Consider the following 20,914-nt stretch of genomic DNA (forward strand, 5'->3'; position numbering starts at 1 on the left):
CCAGAGCTGGGACTGAGATCTGTACTCCTGTTACCTGACATTGACGTACCCTCCTGGGTACCTCAGTGTGTGGTGGTGACAGAACCCAACCAAGTCCTTGGGGTATGGAGCTGTGTCCATAATGTATTAAATGATTTGGGCTCTAATCCTGCCTCTGTTAATTCATCACTGTGCAACCCTGTGCAAGTTATTTTATCTCAAAACCTCAAATTCTTCATCCTTGTAAGAAATGGAGTTGGTCTAGACAATTCCAGAGTTGGACTGAATCAAAAGGAAATGAGGAACAAAAGGGAACAGGATATAGCTGGTACTCATGGAAGCCTGATGTGGTTTCTTTCCTGTCCTTCTAATATCCACCCTGCAGATCTTCAGCAGAAGTTTCCAAGCAACATATTCCACTGGACAACTGCCATTTGGGACTTCTACTCTGAGTAATTTTCTCTTCAAATAAAGGTCTTATCACCCCCAGGTGGCATACTCACCCCCAGATGGCTCTCACAGCAGAAATTCTAACCGATGGGGGTTGTGTCTCATGAAGACCACTAACTGTTGCCTGTAGAAACTGCTGGATCAATTCAGGGGACATAGCAACAGTGAATCGACTAGCAGCCCAAAGTGCCCGGCCCAAGAGGAAAGGAGACACTGGGAGGGAGAAAGAGCAATTAGGGGCTGGACAACAAAACTTCCTGTTACTTGCCCTTCTCCCTTCCCACTCCACTCCTCACCCTGTCACAATAACTGTATGCTTGGTAATATATACAATTTAGCAGAAAAACAGCATGATGTTATAAGACAAAAGCAAATGCAGACCTATGATAGGGAATCATTTTCCCAGTTTCAATTTTCACTATTTGCAAAGTAGATATTAAATATTCTTAGACTAAAAAGACTCCCACCCCCGTTCCTACCCCTGGCTCCCCTATCGCTTACCCACACTGCTAAAAGTCCTCTCCACTGTTTGTTTTTTCCTACTCTAGGACCACAACTGGAACATTATAAATTATAGCTGTCACTCTTTTATTTAAAATCTGTCAGTGAATTCCACGGTCTATCAAATAAAGACCATCTTAGCATGTCACTCAAAGCCCCCTAAGATCAATGACTCTAGCATTACCTATGATTTCCCTTTATTCCTTCTAAACTCAAGCACACACCCCTCCCCAATAACTCACATCTTTGCCATTTCTGTGCTTTGTTTATAAGCCACCAACACCTCTCCTTGCCTTACTAACTGATCTTTTGGGATAGAGTAATCCTTACCATCTGTGCTACTGCAATCCTATCTTTAATTTTCTTACATGTTACATATTGTTTGCTATTTCAGTCACCTGTGTAAGGATTACTACTCCCAGCCTATTATAAGCTGCTTAAGAACAGAGACTATCTTATTCAGCCTGTCACAGGGCTTAAGTTAGTTACTTGTACAATAGACATTTAGTTGGTGAGAACTATTCAACAGAACTAAACACACTGTGACAAATAATTACATAGTAATTTATATAATATAAAGTAACAGCTCTCAAACTGGAAGCCCCAAAAGTTAAAACCATATTCACTGTTAACACCAAGAAATTATGTGTCCTTTTTCATGTTCATTCTTTCTCGTGTAAAGTTTCCAGAGGTTACATGGGTGACACCATGGCTCTGACAGCTAACGGAATGTATGCTTGCATTTCTTTTATTTTAAAAACTTCTCAGTTTTAATATCTAATGTTAAATATTGATATATTAAACTCACAGAACATTTTGGGATCATTGATACTTTCTTAAAGTGTAAAGGGGTCCTGAGACCAAAACGTTAGAGAATGGCTGGTACAGAAAAGCTTTTAGCTATAGCCAAGATAATCAACACTACTTATTAAACCCTTTCCAGTCTTCATACTAAATATTCTCAAGTCTCCATTCATTTTTGAAGATTCTTTGCTAGGGAAAATTCTACAAAAAATATGCTTATGGGTTTGAGAAAGTGCTCAATCAATTACTTTCATTCAATACGTAATTAAGGAATGCTTATCACATGCAAGGCACTGCGGGATACAAAGATGTACTGGATATGATTTCTACTCTCAAAGACCTTACACTCTAGTAGGAAAAAGAAAACATATTCATCAACTACAGTATAATGAAACATGTGGTAAGTGCATAGTACAGAAGGATATTCACAATGATCTGAGCTCTGGATGTTCAACCATTTTAATTCTGTGATTCAGAGAATGGAAGTGATGGCGTGAGGCATCCTGTAAGACTGCCTAGCTACGGTCTGAGTAGAATGTTTCCAAATGGCTTAAACTTCTCAAACGGCTATCTCACAGAGAGGCAAGTGAATGGGTTGAGAAGGGAACAAACAATACCACATGTCCCATGATTTAAGTATTCAGAAAAGAAGCAAAGACTGTTTTGTAATGGGGGGGGGGGTCTGGCTCTAAGGATGAGAATAAGGGATGGCCTGGGCAGGAGCAATGTAGCTGAAGATGTCACACAGAGAGACAATGAATTCTTAGCTGTTCCTCTGCCAGAGAAGTAAGTCTAATACATTAGAGGCTACTTTTTTTTTTAAGGCAAGGAGCTAATGAAGATATGAAAACAGAACACTTTAATTATTTGGATATTGGCCAAGAAATAAAGTTTGCAAAAAATAACAGGGAACAAACAGGAAGAATGACTCTGACTCAAGCTGCCTGAGGATATTCTAGACTTAATGACAGAGGAACTCAAGCCACAGTTCTCAAGATACAGCAACCGGATTTTCATTCTATTCAAATGCCAAAAACAGCCATGAATGTGAGCAATGATTTGGGAGAAAACATGAACAGCCTGGAAGAATTATGAGGCAGTATCAGTCTCTTAGTTGGTAAAACTTGAGCCAATATCTACAGACTGTTTTAGAGGTTCAGATGAGTTCAAGCTCTAAGGGGAAAGAAGAATTTTCACCTAAAGGATACATGAATACCTGACTTACCTATCTAAGTGAACAATATAACTGAGTTGATGACAGGTCTAAAGATCTTCTAGAATCCAGGTGTTGTGCTGAAACATACCTGAGATGTTGAGGTCCGCAAGGATGACATTGGTCAGGAACCCATGCATGTCGAAATGGATTCTGCCATTTTTCACACTGTCCGTGATGATGGCCTTCACTGAGCCTAGGGCAAGCATGCATGCCTCATGGACCTTCCACCTGTGAAAGGGATACCACAGCCTGTAAAATAAACTACCCTGCACCAACGGTAATATTTGAGGAGGGAAGACTCAGGAAAGGGCATTCGAGCACAATCTGGCCCCAAACAGCCATTATCTGTCCTTCCAATATAAACCTATTGCTGAAAAAGTGAAAATTTTAACAACAGACTTTTAAAATTAAACATAAAAGTAAACATCCTTCTTTTCTAGGGCTTTTAAAAAAGGAGTAAAACAAAAACTCTTGATTATTTTAAAGTTGGAGAGATCTGTTTTAAAACAGATGATTCAAAGCAAGAATTTTCTTGCCTCCGCTCTAATGCCCAGGACAAGTCTCTAAGTTTTCCTCTGTCGCTCGCTCTTACCAGTGTTCAGTGCCACTGTTTTTGGTCTGCTCAGCTTCTTGTAAATGCCGAGTGGCAGCAGCAGCCAGGGCTGCCGCACTCTCGTTCTGGAAATCAGTGGCCACAGCCTAGGGAGAGAGGAGAGGGGCTAATAAATCTGTCTGTGCAATTTAAACCCACCTTGTCTGAAAAAGCAAGTTTAATTGCAAACCGAATGGTTCAAACTCTTTCACATATGCATGCTAAGCCTTGATTGGGTGTATTAAAAATATAAGACCTATTAGTTCAGGGTCTCTAATAAAACTACAGTAATACTGATACTTCTACAGTGTCCAGGCATTGTGAATCTAATAAAATGTAAGGCTTCCTTTGGCTACATTCAGTAGCGTGTGAGTAATGGTAGGTTCAGCTCTGGATGACAAAGGGCCAGATGTTTATTCTCTGGGTGCCTGACTGTGGAAGTTAAAGGTTCACCTACTAACTGAATCACAGGTGCCTTAGAAAACACTACAGGACAATGAGAAGTACTTGCTCACAATGAGGACAAACCTCTCACCCAATGGGCAGCAAGGGGCAGCTTCTTTACAGAACTTCAGTTTAGAGACAATTATGCTCCAGTGAGAGCCAAACTAAACAGGAGCAGATGTCTGGATGTTCATTTCTCAGCAGTCTAATTTTTTTTTTTAAGTTTGCCTGCCTTTGATTTGTGCTACAGATTCTTGCTAAAGAGTGGATTAAACTGAAATGTTTCTGATTCAAAACTACTCTTATTCACTAGAACACTTTCTACAGTTTTTACATCTAATAGTCACTTGTAAATCAGAACTAGTGGCAATGACTTCGGAATTCCTGAGTCTCCAACTTCATTTGAGATGCTCTCCTGCTATCGCCCAAAAAGTCTAAATCAAAGTCACACAACCACACTGCTCAGATGAGTTTGATGTCTAGACAAGAGGAAAAGCCCAAGTGACTGATGAAGATTATTTGGCTGAAGCATCAGGGTAACCTTTCTTTAAGTAAAGGTTTAGGTGAAAACACTGAAATGTAATAAAAAGAGATCTTTAAATTCAAAATAAAGTAAAAATCCTTACCAGCAGTAAGTCTTGAGCTGCAATCCTAACAGTATAGGAGAAAGTGTCATCATCTTCATCTTCTACAAACTGTTGCGGGTTGGCTGTCCACACTTTAATCTGCAACGATGAAGCAGTTAGGTCTTTGTGAGGCTGCTCCTCGGGCTCAGGCTCTCATTCAGACAAGCTGGTAACTCTCTCCCAAGTGTAACTTACCTGTTCCTCGGTGATTTGCATGTACAGGATAATATAGTAAATTAACTCAGGCAAAGCTTTCTTAACAGTGCTTTTGAATTTGCTGTTTTCAAGTAGAGCGTGGACAAATTCAAAAATGCTAAAGACAAGATTTTCAAAGCCCAGGACTTCACCTACAAGACATACACAAGGGGAGATGTTATGACCAGAATGCAAAAGCAAAGAAGGCAGGCTGGAAATGAACTACATTATCTTTGTAAATCAATGAGTGTTTAAAGTACTTGCTAATTAGTATTCCCAAGGGAATGAAAGACGGAACTGATGAGTCAAAGAAAGAAACCTTAAGAATAGTAAATACTTGGATTTTTCAAGTAAAAGGATCAGAAACAGAGTATATTTTCCAGTGAGTATATTTTTATCTGAAATGCTCAAAAAATTTTAAAACAGAAATGAAAGTATTATCATTTGGGACCCCAAAATTAACATAGACAAAATGCTAGGAGGCTGGATTAGACAGCCTTTTAAGGTATCTCTTCCAAATGCCTACAAGGAACAGATTAAATATTTTCATTTTTACATCTCTCTACATCTGATAAGCTCAAAGGAAGCTCAATTAGAAAACTCACTTAAAAGAGTGAAGCCTCTAAGTTATTGTTCTTCTGTCTCTGGTTTCTTTTTCTTTTCCTAGGTCCCTTTTCTCACTAAGTGGTGTATCTGTTAAGATGAGATAAACTACATACCATCAGAATCCACAGGATCTTCTACTTCCTCTGTGTAATTTACTTCTGTCCTCACATAAGTATGATGAAGAGTAAAGAAACAGAATTTGGAGTCTGCTTTATGTGTATTCTACATGGGAATGTTATCCATTCCAACACTAAGAGTAGGTACTTTGAGCAACTCATTTACAAAAGTGGAACCACATGAATAAGACCCAGTGCCAGATTCCCAACTACAGGTGGTAGCGGGTCCCTTAAGCTTTCTGGAAAGGATATAAAGCTGCACTCTCAGTTAGGGTATTCCAAACTATAGGCAGAATCTGCTGCATGGAGGACACCATGTGCTTTGGGAAGTTTTTCACCAGGGCTGTCACTGCCTGAGAAGTTAAAGAGAACAAGACCCAAGAGTTACAAGTGATACAGGAGAAAAATCATGGTTTCAGACCACTCTCTCAAACTCCAAGTATCCATCCAATGGTAGCAAATGCTCACCTTCAGAACTTCCATCTTAAACCCACTGTCGGATGTGGGGCCATCTGGTATCTGGAGGGCCTGAACAAAGGCCTCTGTGAACTGCTGCACCACAGGAAAGATCAGGACCTTGGCAGCACCCTGGTAACGGAAACCAAAGTCAACACGGGACATACCTCTAATCAGCGGCTTCAATGCACACATTAAATACGATGTAGAAGAAATAAGGCTCAAAGGGAAAGTAAGGTATATACAAGTGAAATTTTCAATCAAAATGTTAAATGTATCCACAACACTGGTTAGTGTGCATTCTGGAGCTGCCATAATGAAGTGAGCCACTGGTCTGCCGACAAGGGAAGGCACTAATAAAGACTTCTAAGCATGAACTCTGTTACTGACCCCAAGGCATACCCACCTTTTCCAGCTCCTCCATGTTACAGATCATGTGGGCACAAGTGGTAAAAATCTCCACAGCTCGGGAACGGGTTCGAATGCCATACACCTGGGGAAAAAGTTATAGCACAGCATGGGATAGGTGAGCATGCATCTGCGTCTGCGTATCTGTGACCAGAAGAAAAATTGACTGGTCAATCCTGACATGGAATTGGACTTGCTAGAGATGGGGAGTGTCCCCCACTCATGTCCAGGAGACAGACTTCTTCTGTAATTCAGAGAATGAAAAGCAGCAAAATGTTGTAATTTATTGGAACTAGCCTTACATATAGGCCTCTGCGGGCTGACCTAATGGAAAATATTAGGCTGGGTACTGCTTGAAATCCCAACGTGGTCAATGTATTTCTTTTGAAGGGCAGACCCTTGGCTGAGGACAGGGAGTAGCGATGTTAAACATTACCCAGCAGGCATTCACACTTTACTGTGAATGAGTTACCATTCATATAATATCAGTCAAATATATATGCAGTTTACTAGGGGCCTATAATGTGCAATGCAGTGATAGATTACTTCTAGTACTTAGCTGAGCAAGCTCAGGGGGAGATGCCCCAGTGAGATTCTAGATGCAGCATAAAGGCACTAGGTTCTTGGCGGTTCCAGGACACCAAGGGGTATGAGGTAGGGGAAGCAGTATTGCAATAATTTCACTCTTTTATCAAAGACTTGCCCTTGTAGTGAAAAGTGAAAGATCTAAAGTTCATCCACATTCAGATCTTTGTCAGTTCTAGTCTTCAGGTACGGGGATCAGCGGCAAACACGAGTCTCCCCCCTGAGAGGGGGTGCTGACCAGAGCCTGAGCCGCTCCTATCCCTGTGACCTCAGAGCTGAGTGTTCATACCTCGGCCATGGTGAAGATCTTATACATTTCTGGGAGGATGACAGGAGCAACAAGTGGCATCTGTGTGTCTGTTACTTCTCGAGTGAATTCTACAAAGAAAAAAAAGGAGTACTGTAAAAAAATACTGCTTTATAAAGACAAAGCTGTGAAAATTTTTGAATTGCTTCTAGGTAGCAGTTCCCAAACAGCATGCAGATAAGGACTGGGCCTGGGGGCCTCATCCTGTGGAAGGAGAAGTAGCAAGAGGTATTATTTTTTAGGAGGGGAAAGAGAACAATACAGAGATAAAGGAAAATACACTGGATTAAGAAAGAAAAACTTCACATAAATACTGAAGGAAAATCTATAACAGAATTGTTAAAAGCCCTTGCTTGTGAGGTTACCTCAGGGAAACTGTATTAATCCAGTTCGTGCCATGTGTCAACATTTCGCACTGGGAGGCATCTTACCCTTGGGTCCACCTTCTTTACTCTTCCTTGGCAAGTTGCTTGAGGCACGTAATAAAAAGTGCTCAGGCTTAGTAGGCTTCAGCTCTATTCTGTATATGTTAACCGGTGAATGACATTTATCGACCTCGAAGTCAGAGGCTGCTGCTCATTGGAACAGAAAGGGTTTCTACCATACGGGATCCTATACATGGAATGACACTTAAAGGTGAGGAAATAGGGGTCATACCTTTCCCTTGACTTCGAAACAAACCCCATAAGGCACTGAGAAAGCACAAAAGACCCTAGATTTTTTTTGTCTTACGAAGCAGTGGAATACAAGTCCTTGAGTTCCAAGGTCTGTTAATTTTACCTGCTGCTTTTCTGGCTCGTCTGCATTATCACTACAGAAATGGAGCTAACCACCTGGGACATTTTCCAGGAGGATCTACACTTAGAAATGCAAGTTGGCACTTTCAAGGTTTGAAATATACACCTCAGGAATCTCTGGCAATATTGATCACCTTAGGAGTCAAATGAAAATCAGATATTCAAGGCTGAGTCTTTACTAGCTGTGGCTTCCTCCTGAGGAATAAATTCCAAAATTTGAACAATAAATTGAGTGTTCTATTTTATTTACAAACTCAAGGAAATTAGTTCCAACAATGTGATGAATGGTATGTTAATGAAAACAAGTTTTATGAAAAACGCAGTATAATTTAATTCTACTAATAAAGTGCTTAACCACATGTTTTACTCTTTTATTAACACTTTACAAGCATAAACCCAAAATAAGTTTTCTGAGGCCAATCAGCAAGTCAAAAAAAGTCCAAGACACCAAAAACACTTCAATCTCCAAACTATTTAGAAAAAAAAGCTGTAGGTTGTAGATCAAATATTTCAATCTTTAGCTGCTGTGTTTGCATTTCCTTCACACCATTAGTTTTATTAGCTCTTATTAATAAATAAAAAAGTTTGATGGGAAGCCTTATCAACAGGAAAATGGTACAGTGTCAAAATGCACTGCAAAGCATCAGTCCCCGCCTCCTCCTGGGCTCCTGTCCATACGCCAATGTCCTGCTGCCTTCACGCATGCTCGCACCGCTGCTGTCAGAGTGTGGTCTATCCTCGTTTGAAAATATGCAGAGCAGCTGTATGGGAATGGAGGTTGGCAGCTGTCCATTCCATGTCTGTTGACTCCATCACAAAAGGATATACATTTCCCCCACAGTTTTCCTTGTGGATGAAGAAAAGTGATCTCACTGAACAGTGATTTCCTTAGACAAGCACCCCGACTATAGCAAATGTTCAACCACCCTTTTCTCCAGGTTTGAGGCTGGAAGGGAATAAGCTTCCTTTCCTTGGTGGAAAATATATGTTAGCTGTTGTTTTGGCACTATGAAGTTGTGAATAAAGAGTCCTAAAGGCTAATTCCATGGAGAGAGAGGTATGTGAAGTCACTTGAAAAATGAGTCCCATGAGAGAAGCAAGGGAGATGAGCAGGGAAGTGAAAATCTGAGCAAGGATCACTTTTTGGTAAGTTTGCTCTATAACCTGAGCACCTGTCACAGATAATAAGAACACAGCAGGTAATTAACAAAGACAACAAGGGGACAGGGAAGAGAGGGTTTGAAAGGAAAAGGAGGAGGGATTGCTTCTGGGAACAGAATTGATATTATCTACCATCAATATTACATGGACTAGTAAAATTGGGCCCAGAAGCAAAGTTCAGTAAACTGAGATTCAAAAAACTATAGAAATGGCATTTACAACTAGGTAAGAATAAATTTCAGGTAAGCTAGCAGATCATACAGAAAGAGTTAAGATAAAGGTAAGACTTCCACAAACTTATATGAAGAGAGGGGAAAAAAGATTTCTAAAAGAGCAATACAAGATGAGTAACATCTGGACACAGCAGAGCACTGGCTTCATCTGGGGGCAGAGGAAGCAGCACAGAACCTGGAAAAGACCGGGAAACTCAGGGCGCACCTAGGGGTGTACGGAGGCGGCTCTGTGAGGGACTGCTGGGCCGATCGAGCTGAGAAGTGGTATCTACCCGATATCCTTGGCCTAAAAGTTCAAGTTTATCAACTCAGAACAGAAAGAAATAATACCAATGATTACGTATTCTCTAAGCTGGTCAAATCAAGGTCGGGATTATATAGTGACACTGTTTTTAACCTTCTTTTTATATTTCTATAAAAATTGTATTTGACTATTCTTAACTTTGCCTTGGTTGAACTGATACATCATAATGATAATTATAATGGCTAAAATATACTGAGTGCTTACCACACGTCAGTTATTGTGCTAAATACCTTATATAGATTTAGCTCATTTAAACTACCAACAACTCCTCTTTGAGGTAGATACTATCATTATCTTAATTTCATATACAAGGAAACTCAGGCTCCAAAGACTAAGTAACTTGGGTCAAGATAAAGCCAGAAAATGAACTGAAATCTTAGTGCTTACCCGCTATGCTATTAGTACTCTATTCTTAAGAGCTAAGATTTGCTAACAGAAGTACTCCACCTACTTAATTCCCTGGGAAGAGTCAATGGAGCGGGAGATTACAACAACCAGGAGAGGGGAGCAGCATCGAGGAGAGCTAAATTTCAATTCCTACTGGTCAGAACTGTTCTATCACGTAGCTTCTTGTAAATATTCTTGTCACTTGGGATCCAAGCACGAATACCAGGGAAAAGGCTTCTGATACCTGTCAGCACTCGCATGGCTCCATGGACTGCATTTAAGTCTCCGCTCACCAGCATCTCCATGAGCAGGTTGAAGAGCTGGGGCCAGGCTTCAGGCCAGTCCCAGTGGGCAATGGCTGACACTGCATAGGCCACACTGGAGCGTACCTTGCTTATTGATTCTCTCAACCCGTTGGGCAATAGCTCCCGGATAACAATTTTTGCCTGTCGAGGAGAAAAGCCCACCTGCCATTAGACCAGATTACAGTGACCGGCAAAGTCCTACCCAGTTTATGTGGAAAACAATGTGCCCAAGAGACTATATGTCTATTGAAAACGGCAACATAAAAACTTGACAACTAATTCAGTACGAGCTCACCTGTGAGCTCTGAGCTTATGCTGTCCGTTAGAGTAGTCACCAGCTACATATGGCCATTTGAATTTAAATTAATTACAATTAAATAAAATTAAAAACCCAGTCCCTCAGTTGCACCAGCCACGTTTAAGTGCTCAACTCCCACATGTAGATAGTAGCTACTGTACTGGACAGCGGATCCTGACATTCCCACAGCTGCAGACAGGGCTGCTCTAGACCTTACACTGCAGAGCTTCTCGGAGGCCCAGAATGGTCGCACAGCACTATACTAAGCAGAAATACTATTTCACTTAATCCTCAAACTCTTTGAAGTTTGAGTTTAATTATCTTTTTAGATACTGAGGAGATTGAAGCTAATAAGTTACAAATATGTTTCCAGTCTGTCACAGGTAGTAAAAGGCAGAGCTGGAATTTGAACACAGGTCGGCCTGACACTTGAGCTCTTATCTATAGTTATGTTGCCCATAATGCCAGGTACTAATCAACCTCCTTTTCTTCTGATGGCTGCATGCTGTCACAGAATGCTGACAGCCCAACTTATATGGCCCCTCAAATTTCTACAGGTAGACTAATCAACTTACCCTTTCTGTGGTTTCAGGAGGCCTAAACTTCTCTGACTGGGCACACCAGTGAGTCTCCACATATTGCTTCAAAATGACTGAGGCCAGCTGTGAAGAGAGTAAGCCAAGTAGTAGAGCAAGAAAAACCTTTCTTCCCATATAAAAACACATACATAGCCTGACACATTCATTGGAAGTATCCCGACATATGGTAAAAATAGTAGGTTATTTATAAATAGGCCTTATTATTTCTCTTTCTGATAAGAAAGTTTCACTACCAAGTAAAGTGAAATTACTTATAAATTGGGCCAGTCTGGACTTACCTGACGGATTGCCAGTGCCCCCTGGGGATCTACAGTTAGCTCTGCCAGGTGAACACCAAATTCTGAAAGAGAAAATTTTATTATGAGTCTAAGAGAACCAAGGAAAGCCACAGCAATTTACTGAGCTCTAACCCTGATGGTAATTTCAGTAAAGAGCTTGATTCAGTGCTTCTGAAAGTGCTGATAACTGCTAAGACTGACTCCTCCAAGTAAGAGAAACAGTTGGCCTGCAGGACATGGCTGTTTACAGTGAAAGTTCCAGGACCCTCTCATTTTCTCCAATCATTGCATACCATATTCCAGCTATCCTCCTTTACAAGACAGCAATACCTTTTTCTTAAACCAATGAATGTAGTGTCTAAGTGAAAACTGGTACCACCTAATGCCAAAAAAAAATTAGATGAGAATTCAAGAGTTGCCCAGATATGCACCACCAGATAAAAGATCATAAATCTAAGAAAATCTAGCAAAAGTCCTAAATACAACTGCTGAAAGTGAACAGTTTCCAAAAAACAATGTAAGAAGTAGTCTTGAAATGCATATTGGGAAGCTATAAACAACTCTTAGTCCCAAATTAAATTAGATCCTTCAATGCAATCCCCATCAAAATCCCAATGATGTATTTGGAGAAAATAAAAAGCCCATACTAAAATTCTTAGGTAATCTCAAGGGACCTTAAATAGCCAAGATAATCTTGAAAAAGACCAAAACCGGAGGATTCATACTTCCTGATTTCAAAACTTAACTACAAATCTACAGTAATCAAAACAACATGGTACTGGAGTAAAGACAGACATGCAGACCAATCAAACAGAATAGAGAGCCCAGAAATAACCGTCCACATATATGGTCAAATGATTTTTGATAAGTGTCCCAAGACTATTCAATGGAGAAAAGGCAGTCTTTTCAATAAATGGTGCTGGGAAAACTGGATATTCACATGCAAAAGGATGAAGCCAGACCCTTATCTAACACTATACACAAAAGTTAACTCAAAATGGGTCAAGGACCTAAATGTAAAACCTACAACAATTAAACTTAGAAGGAAGCACAGGACAAAAGCTTCATGACAATGGATTTGGCAGTGAGTGCTTGGATATGACACCAAAGGCACAGAAAACAAAAGAAAAAACAAACTGGACTTCATACAAGTTTAAAAATTTTTGTGCATCAAAAGATACTAAGAACAAATTAAAAAGGCTACCCACAGAGAGGAAAAAAATCTGCAAATTATACATCTGATGGAGATTAATTTCCAGAACATAGAGAGAACTCCTGAAATCCAACAATGAAAAACAACCTAATTAAAAAATGCACAACAGGACTTGAATAGGTATTTCTCCAATGAATATGTATGAATGGCCTATAAGTACATGAAAATAAGCTCAACATCACTCATCATTAGGAAAATGCAAATCAAAACAATGACACCACCCACACCCACTTGGGTGGCTATTATAAACAAAATAGAAAACAAGTTGCTGGCAAGGATGTGGAAAAACTGGAACCCTGTGCATTGGTGGTGGGAATGTAAAATGGTACATTTACATTCTGTGGAGAATAGTAGTGGTTCCTCAAAAAATTAAAAAGAGAATTACCATATAATCCAACATATTTCACTTCTGGGTATGTACCCAAAAGAAATAAAATCAAGGTCTCAGAGAGATATCTATATACCATGTTCACAGCAGCATTATTCATAACAGCTAAAACGTGGAAGCAATCCAAGTGCCCACTGACAGATGAATGGATGAGCAAATGTGGTATATACATACAACGGAATATTATTTACCTTTAAAAGGAAATTCTGCAATATGCTACAATTGCTACAATGGATGACACTTGAGGACATCATGCTAACTGAAATAAGCCAGTCATAAAAGACATATGTATGATATGACATACAATACTGTATGAGTCCACTAACAAAATTTATAAGGACACAAGTATAACAGTGGTTGCTAGGGGCTAATGGAGGTGAAATGGGGAACTGTTTAATGGATACAGAATTTCAGTTTTACTGCAAAGAATTATCGGGATGGATAGTGGTGATAATACAACAGTGTGAATGTATTTAATACCACTGAGTTGTGCAATTAAAGATAGTAAAGATGGTTAATCTTATATTAAATAAATCTTATATTAAATGTATTTTACCATGGGAAAAAAACACTTAAAAATTTAGGTCTAAATTACACTTGCAAATAAACCAAATATTTATCTGTGGAAAGAGGAAGAAGAATGTAGACCAAGCATTGTAATTTTCACATCTCACATTTTAAGGCTGTGCCATCCAATATGGTAGCCATTAGCCACAAGCGGCTACTGAGTACCTGAAATGTGGCTTGTGAGAATTGTTATGTGCCATAAATGTAAAATACACACCAGATTTCAAATTCAGTATGAAAACAAAATCATGTAAAATATCTTAGCAATGCTTTTATTGATTACATGTTGAAATAACATTATGCATACATTAGGTTAAATGAACACAGTATTAAACTTTTTACCTGTTTCTTTTTACCTTTTTAATAGAGTTTTTGGAAAATTTAATATTTCCTAAGTGACTCACATTACATATTTATTGGGCAGCACTGTTCTAGAGAATGAAGAGCAGATATTCAGATTTGCTCAGTTATGGCAGGTGTACAGGTTACAACAGGCTCATCACTCCCATTTGGAGGAAGATATTGTTAAGTGGGTTTAAGAGCATGGGCTCTAGATTTGGGCAAGTTTGGGTCAAATTATGAAGTTAGTATGTCTGACCTTAGGCAAGTTACTTATCCTTCCTAAACCTCAGTTTCTCAGCCACAAAATAGGGATAGCCAAGCAACCCTGTGAGATTTACTTAGCACAATACTTGGCACATAGCAAAAAACCTTAAAAATCAGTTATTGTGGCAATCCATATCAAGATTCTGTGGCATTTTTCAGAGAAGTAGAACAATCCTAAAATTAGTATGGAACCACAAAAGACCCAGAATAGTCAAAGCAATCTTGAGAAAGAACAAAGCTGGAAGCATCATGCTCCCTGATTTCAAACTATACTACAAAGTTGTAGCAATCAAAGCAGTATGGCATTGGCACACAGACCAATGGACAGAATAGAGAGCCCAGAAATAAACCCATGTATATGTAGTCAATTTGCTTATAACAAAGGAGCCAAGAATAGTATAATGGGAAACAGTCTCTTCAATAAATGGTATTAGGAAAATGGACAGCTACATACAAAAGAATGAGACTGGACCACTGTATTATGCCATACACAAAAATTAAATTCAAAATGGATTAAAGACATAAATTTAAGACCTGAAACCACAAAACTCCTAGAAGAAAGCATAGGCAGTAAGCTCTTTGACATCAGTTTTGGCAAAGAGTTTTTGGATTTGACATCAAAAGCAAAAATAAAAAAAGTAGAGCTATGTCAAATGAAAAAGCTTCTGCTCAGTGAAGGAAACCTTCAACAAAATGAAAAGGCAACCGACTGAACAGAAAAATACTTGCAAATTATATAATAAGGGGTTCATATCCAAAATACATAAAGAACTCATATAACTCAACAGCACAAAACAAAACAGACCAAAATCTGATTAAAACCCAGGCACAAGAGACATTTTTCCAAAGAAGACATACAGATGGCCAGCAGGTACATGAAAAGATGCTCATTACTAACTATCAGGAAATGTAAACTGAAATCACAATGAGATATTACCTCACAGTTGTTAGAATGGCTGTTATTAAAAACATGATAAATAACAAGTGGTGGTGAAGACATGGAGAAAGGGAACCCTTGTTCAGTGGTGGTGGGAATGAAAATTGGTGCAGGAAAAACACTATAGAGGATCCTTTAAAAATTAAAAATAGAACCATTACATGATCCAGCAATTTCACTTCTGGGTATTCACCTGAAGAAAACAAAAATACTAACTCAAAAAGATATATACACTCCTATGTTCACTGCAGCATTATTTACAATAGCCAAGATACGAAGTGGTCATTGATAGATCAATGGATAAAGAGACTCTGGTATATATATACACACAAGGAATATTATTCATCCAAAAAAAGAATGAAATCTTGCCAATTGAGACACCATGAATCCACCCTGAAGGCACTGTGTTAAGTGAAGTAAGTCAGACAGAGAAAGACAAACACTGTATGATTTTCTCTCCTATATGGAATCTAAAACAAACAAACAAGCAAGCAAACAAACAAACAAACAAAAAACCAAGTTCATAGATAGAACAGACTGGTGGTTGCTAGAGGCAGGGGCGAGGATAGGTGAAATGGGTGAAGGGAATCAATAGGTACAGACTTCCAGGTGTAAAATAAATAAGCCCTGGGGAAGTTAACATACAACATGGCAACTATAGCAATGATACTGAATTGTGTATATTTGAAAATTGCTAAGCAAGTAGATCTTAAAAGTTCTCATCACAAGAGAACTAACAATTTTGCAACTTAAAAAAAAAGTTATTGTACCATTATTAATTACTTTTACTGCCCATTCATAAGTACATGGTTTGGCTTTCCTGTCTGTATAACCAAAGTCACTTTCCATGGTAGCACTATCATACTGGATTTTACTGGAATAGCCATCCAAAAAGGGCTCTGATGCCAACAGAAAAGCTTAGTATCAAGAAAAAGTCAATTCATGCCATGTTTCATGTTCAAGGCTCATCCGAGTAAACAGGTAAAAACCACTAAAAATGATCTATCTTTTAAAGAATGTTTACTTTGAACTAATTTTTATACTTAAAAGCCTATGATAATACAGAGTTCAGGGATATTGCACAGAGTTCATTGGTGTCCTTCACTTATATTCTTCTGTGATTAACAACTTATACAACCTGGGTTCCATGACCAAAACCAGGAAACTAACATGGTAGTACTATTAGCTGGACTATAGACACTTACTGTCCCTTTCCTGTTTCAGAATCTTATCCAAATCCCACATTGTATGTGGTTGTCTTGTCTCCTTAGTTTCCTCCAATGTGTGACAGTCCCTCATTTTTTCCTTGTACATTATGACCACAACACTTTTGATGAGTAATTAGCAGTTATTCTGTAGGTGTCTCAATGTATGTTTGACTGAAGTTTCCTCATTAGATTGAGGCTATTTATTTTTGCCAAGAATACCAGAGAAGTAATACTGTGTCCTCAGCACTTTATCTCAGGGAATACATAATGCTGATAAATTTTATTACTGGTAATGTTAATAATAATCACTTGGTAATAGGGGACTGCTGGGTTTCTCCACTGCAAAGGTACTACTTTTCACTTTTAATTCATACAATTCTTAGGAGAAATATTTTGGGGTTATGTCAATATACTGTTTCTCTTCAAACTTTCACCCACTGGTTTTAGCATCCACCTGTGGATCCTGCCTTAAACAATTATTACTGTACTATTTGCCTAATGGATCTTCTGTATTTTTTATTCTCTTTATACTTAATTGTAATTCTTTTGTAAGGAAGAACTGTCCCTTCCCCTTTAGTTATTTACCCAATTATTTATTTATACCTGTATGGACTGATGCTTATTTATTTTACTTGATGGGTTTTAATCCAATGCTATCATTATTTATTTCATTGCTGAAATTGTTCGACATTGGCCATTGGCATTTCTTCCGGTTGGCCCCCATGCACTCTTACAAGATCCCCTTCTTTTTCAGGCACTTTATTATTTTTTGGTATCACAAGATATTCTAGGCCCAGCTTTTACTTTCTCTGCCTAAGCCCTGGAATCAGCTTTTTCTCCAAGGAGCCCTGGTGTTTTTCAGTGGAGAATGCTGTTTAGAAAACAAGCACTGGGAGGTAGGTGAGCTTCCCGGCACTGGGGTGATCCTGCTCCTAGACCCTCTCGGACAGCAGCGCCAAGAAGCAGACGTGCGTCTACTGACATACGCCTACACACACACCTGTCCATCCACCTTCCCAATCCATCAATCCATATACTGATACTTCAGAAGCCAATCCAATACCTCAAGGTTCATTACCCTTTTCTTCCTTTCCTTATTTGTAGTTCTTTTCTCTGGCAGTGATAAATCTGGCTCTCATGATCTAATACATTTACTTATTTGTTCAACCTTGGTATATACATGAACCAATCACAGAACTACTAATCTATACTATGAAAAAGATATATTAACTGGAGTACAATTTTTGTGTATAGTTTTTTTTGACTAATCTTATAATCTGCAGTCAAAATACTGTTTTCCAAAGTTCTTAGGTTAGTTCTTTCTTGCCCAACACCAAATAGTAGTTATGTTACTCATTTGTAATACAGTTAGGTTCACTTGTTCATTTGTTACTACTTGTATTCCATTCTGGGCCACCTCCATTGTTTGATTTTAATTATTTACTTATTTTGGGGCATATAACATGACAAGTAACTATTACTATAACTAGTAACATTACTATAACATAACATAGTAATACATTACTATGATTCTCAAAGTTAAAGCTACACAAAAAGGCAAGTCCTGAACTGTCCTTCCAAGAACTGTCATTCTTTCCTCATCCTTATTAACTTCTTTCCACCCTTTCTCCACTACTTCATGTAAGGAACCAATCAGTTTCTGATTTACCTTTCCTGTATTTCTTTTGAATAAATGAACAAATACATGTGTATTTTCATATATCCTCTTGTTTATATGAAAAATAGTATATTATAGATAGTCTTTTGCACTTGTTTTTTTTTTTCAGTGAACATTATATCCCGGAACTCATTCCAAATTGTCTCAGAGAGATTCTTCATTCTTTTTTATAGATGCATAATATACCATTGTGTAGATGAACATATTTTATTCAACTACTCTTCTATGTATGGGCAATTAGATTGCTTCCAATTTTTGCTTTTATAAACTATGTTGCAGGAAATAATGCTGTGTGGTATGTACTTTTGTGCTGTTGAAGACAGACCTTCAGGGAAGACTACCAAAAATGGGATAGCTGCGTCAAAAGGCAAATGCATACACAGTGATGTTAGGCATGGTCGAATTTTTCTCCAGAATTGTACCAATTTGCCTTCCCACTAGCAATGTTAAGAGGGTTTCTCTACAGCCTCATCAACATAATGTATTATCATAATTAAACATTTTTTGCCAGTCCAGAGATGAGAAATGCTTTCTCAATGTTGTTTTTTGTATTTCTCTAACTATGAGTGACTAAACTTTTTATGTTCAAGTGCTGTTTTAGTGTCTTTTTGTTGGTGGGGGGAGAGGTGAGCTGTCTGTCTCTCCCCATTTTTCTGTTGGGATTTTGGTTCTCTGTTCCTCAATTTTTAAGAGTTCTGTATATGTTAAAAATATTTTCCTTTTGTTTGTGGTACAGGCTGTGAAACATTTTTATCAGTTTGTCATTTTCTTTTGGCTTTCTGTGTATATTTTTTGCCACAGAAATTAAAAATTAATTTTTTTATGCAGTCAAATTTACCAATCTTTTCTTTTATTGCTCTGGATTTTGAGTCATATTTAAAAAGCTTTTCCTTATGCAAGATTAAGGAAAATATCACCCGTATTTTATTCTAGAATTCGTATGGCTTCATTTAAAAAATATTTAGATTCCTGATCCATTTGGAGCTTAAATTTTTGTACGGCGTGAAATGCCAACATAATTCCAAATGGCCACAGTTGTCCCAGCACCCTCTCTCTATTCCAAAGCCTGCTTTTCCCCCCAATGATATGAGATACTACCTTTATCTACACTAAATTTCCATACATACTGTGTGCCTATTTCTGGACTTTCTATTCTACTTCACAGTTCTGTATGACTATTCATATGCCAGTGTCACGCTTTTTTTTAACTATAGAGATTTTATATAACACAGTAATGTCTGGTAGAATAGTCCCTCTTTATAGCTTTCCCTTTTCACTGTTTCTGGAGCTGTTTTTCCATGCACTTTAGAATCAACTTTATCTCCTCTATCAAGTGGAGTTGCCCTATCCAAGGATAGCATGTTTTTCCATTTGTTCAAGTTTACTCTTTAGTCTTTCAGGAGTGTTTAAAAAGTTTCCCCTAATAAGTTTTTGCACATTTCCTGTTCATTTTATTCCTAAGTATTTAATTTTTTGTTGCTAATATAAATGAGTTTTTTAAAAAACACTATTGTGTCCTCTAACCTTCTGTTTGTGCATATGATGGATATTGAGTTTAAAATTTATGTCCTGCTACTTTACTGAATTCTTAATTCATTCTTTTTTTATTTAAAATTTTTATTAAGGGATTATTGATATATTTCTTATGAAGGTTTCACATGAAAAAACAATGTGGCTACTATATTTACCCATATTATCAAGTCCCCATCTATACCCCAATGCAGTCACTGTCCATCAGTATAGTAAGATGCCACAGACTCACTATATGCCTTCTCTGTGCTACAATGTTATCCCCGTGATCCCCCACATCATGTGTACTGAACATAATACCCCTCAATCCCCTTCTCCCTCCCTCCCTACCCACCCTCTCACACCCCTCCCCTTTGGTAATCACTAGTCCCTTCTTGGAGTCTGTGAGTCTTATGCTATTTTGTTCCTTCAGCTTTGCTTTGTTGTTATACTCCACAAATGAAGGAAATCATTTGGCACTCGTCTTTCCCTGCCTGGCTTATTTCTCTGGGCATAATATCCTCCAGCTCCATCCATGTTGTTGAAGATGGTAGGATTTGTTTCTTTCTTATGGCTGAATAGTATTCCATTGTGTATATGTATCACATCTTCTTTATTCATTCATCTACTCATGGACTCCTAGGTTGCTTCCATATCTTGGCTGTTGTAAAAACTGCTGTGATAAACATAGGGGTGCATATGTCTTTTTGAATCTGAGAACTTGTATTCTTTGGGTAAATTCCAAGGAGTGAGATTCCTAGGTCAAATGGTATTTCTATTTTTAGTTTTTTGATGAACCTCCATATTGCTTTTCACAATGGTTGAACTAGCTTACATTCCCATCAGCAGTGTAGGAGGGTTCCCCTTTCTCCACATCCTCACCAGCATGTGTTGTTCTTAGTCTTTTCGATGCTGGCCATCCTTACTGGTGTGAGGTGTATCTCACTGTGGTTTTAATTTGTATTTCCCTGATGATTAGTGATGTGGAGTACCTTTTCATGTATCTGTTGGTCATCAGTACCTTTTCCTAAGTGCACCGGGCCCCTTCTCTTCCCAGAGAGAACAGAGAACTGGGCGATGGCCCTCATGCTGAGCTAAATTCTCCCCCTTCCCCACTGTGCTGCACTAGCCCCTCCCCAGCCTGGCTCCCCATGGATCCCG

At 38.5% G+C, this 20,914-nt stretch overlaps 1 protein-coding gene across 3 annotated transcripts in view; it reads right to left on the reverse strand.

Annotated features, from left to right (window-relative positions):
- The window catches only part of IPO9 (importin 9), a 50,874-nt gene that overhangs the window by 17,886 nt on the left and 12,074 nt on the right, over nucleotides 1-20,914 (reverse strand). For 2 of the 3 annotated variants that reach the window (XM_017673597.3, XM_037015192.2), the window contains exons 2-14: nucleotides 11,648-11,709; nucleotides 11,346-11,432; nucleotides 10,412-10,613; nucleotides 7,268-7,356; nucleotides 6,392-6,478; nucleotides 5,998-6,117; nucleotides 5,782-5,882; nucleotides 5,527-5,585; nucleotides 4,808-4,959; nucleotides 4,613-4,711; nucleotides 3,543-3,649; nucleotides 3,039-3,178; nucleotides 483-642 (exon numbers count right to left, since the gene is read on the reverse strand). In XM_017673597.3, coding sequence (XP_017529086.1) covers nucleotides 483-642; nucleotides 3,039-3,178; nucleotides 3,543-3,649; nucleotides 4,613-4,711; nucleotides 4,808-4,959; nucleotides 5,527-5,585; nucleotides 5,782-5,882; nucleotides 5,998-6,117; nucleotides 6,392-6,478; nucleotides 7,268-7,356; nucleotides 10,412-10,613; nucleotides 11,346-11,432; nucleotides 11,648-11,709 — 1,465 coding nt within the window. The remainder of the gene's footprint in view (nucleotides 1-482; nucleotides 643-3,038; nucleotides 3,179-3,542; nucleotides 3,650-4,612; nucleotides 4,712-4,807; nucleotides 4,960-5,526; nucleotides 5,586-5,781; nucleotides 5,883-5,997; nucleotides 6,118-6,391; nucleotides 6,479-7,267; nucleotides 7,357-10,411; nucleotides 10,614-11,345; nucleotides 11,433-11,647; nucleotides 11,710-20,914) is intronic. The other variant, XM_073217152.1, reaches the window with a different exon arrangement.

The sequence above is a fragment of the Manis javanica genome, chromosome 11 (genome assembly GCF_040802235.1).
Source record: "Manis javanica isolate MJ-LG chromosome 11, MJ_LKY, whole genome shotgun sequence".
In the NCBI taxonomy this organism is placed as follows: Eukaryota; Metazoa; Chordata; class Mammalia; order Pholidota; family Manidae; genus Manis; species Manis javanica.